Source organism: Buceros rhinoceros, unplaced genomic scaffold, assembly GCF_000710305.1.
Source record: "Buceros rhinoceros silvestris isolate BGI_N320 unplaced genomic scaffold, ASM71030v1 scaffold22338, whole genome shotgun sequence".
In the NCBI taxonomy this organism is placed as follows: Eukaryota; Metazoa; Chordata; class Aves; order Bucerotiformes; family Bucerotidae; genus Buceros; species Buceros rhinoceros.
The window spans coordinates 15,528-15,859 of NW_010427764.1; the positions used below are offsets into that span (position 1 = coordinate 15,528).

At 63.6% G+C, this 332-nt stretch overlaps 1 protein-coding gene across 1 annotated transcript in view; it reads left to right on the plus strand.

The window, feature by feature from the left end:
• Nucleotides 1–325, plus strand: part of AARS (alanyl-tRNA synthetase) — a gene marked incomplete at its 3' end in the record, with an annotated part of 15,305 nt that extends 14,980 nt beyond the window's left edge. Inside the window, 1 exon segment of the mRNA XM_010142048.1 lies at nucleotides 188–325. Within this exon segment, the coding sequence (XP_010140350.1) occupies nucleotides 188–325 (138 nt within the window).
• Nucleotides 326–332: the final 7 nt, after the last annotated feature.

Genomic DNA, 332 nt, shown 5'->3' on the forward strand with positions numbered 1-332 from the left:
TGCCTGGGGTTATCGTCAGGCTGCAGAGCGGGGGAAGAGCCAGGACTTGTGGTTGCCACGGCGGCTGACCCGGCCTGCTGGCCTCGCTCCTCTCGGGGATACGTGCCTGGAAGAGCTTTGTCCTGTTGTACCATGCTTTGGACCCTCGTCCCTCACTGCTGCTTGCTTTGTTTCTCTTCCTACCCAGGAGACTGCAAACAACGGCCTGAAGGCCAGCCAGTGGGTGCAGGAGGTGTCCGCCTTGATGGACGGCAAAGGCGGCGGCAAGGACGTCTCGGCGCAGGCCACGGGCAAGAACGTGGGCTGCCTGCAGGAGGCCCTCAGAGTGGCCA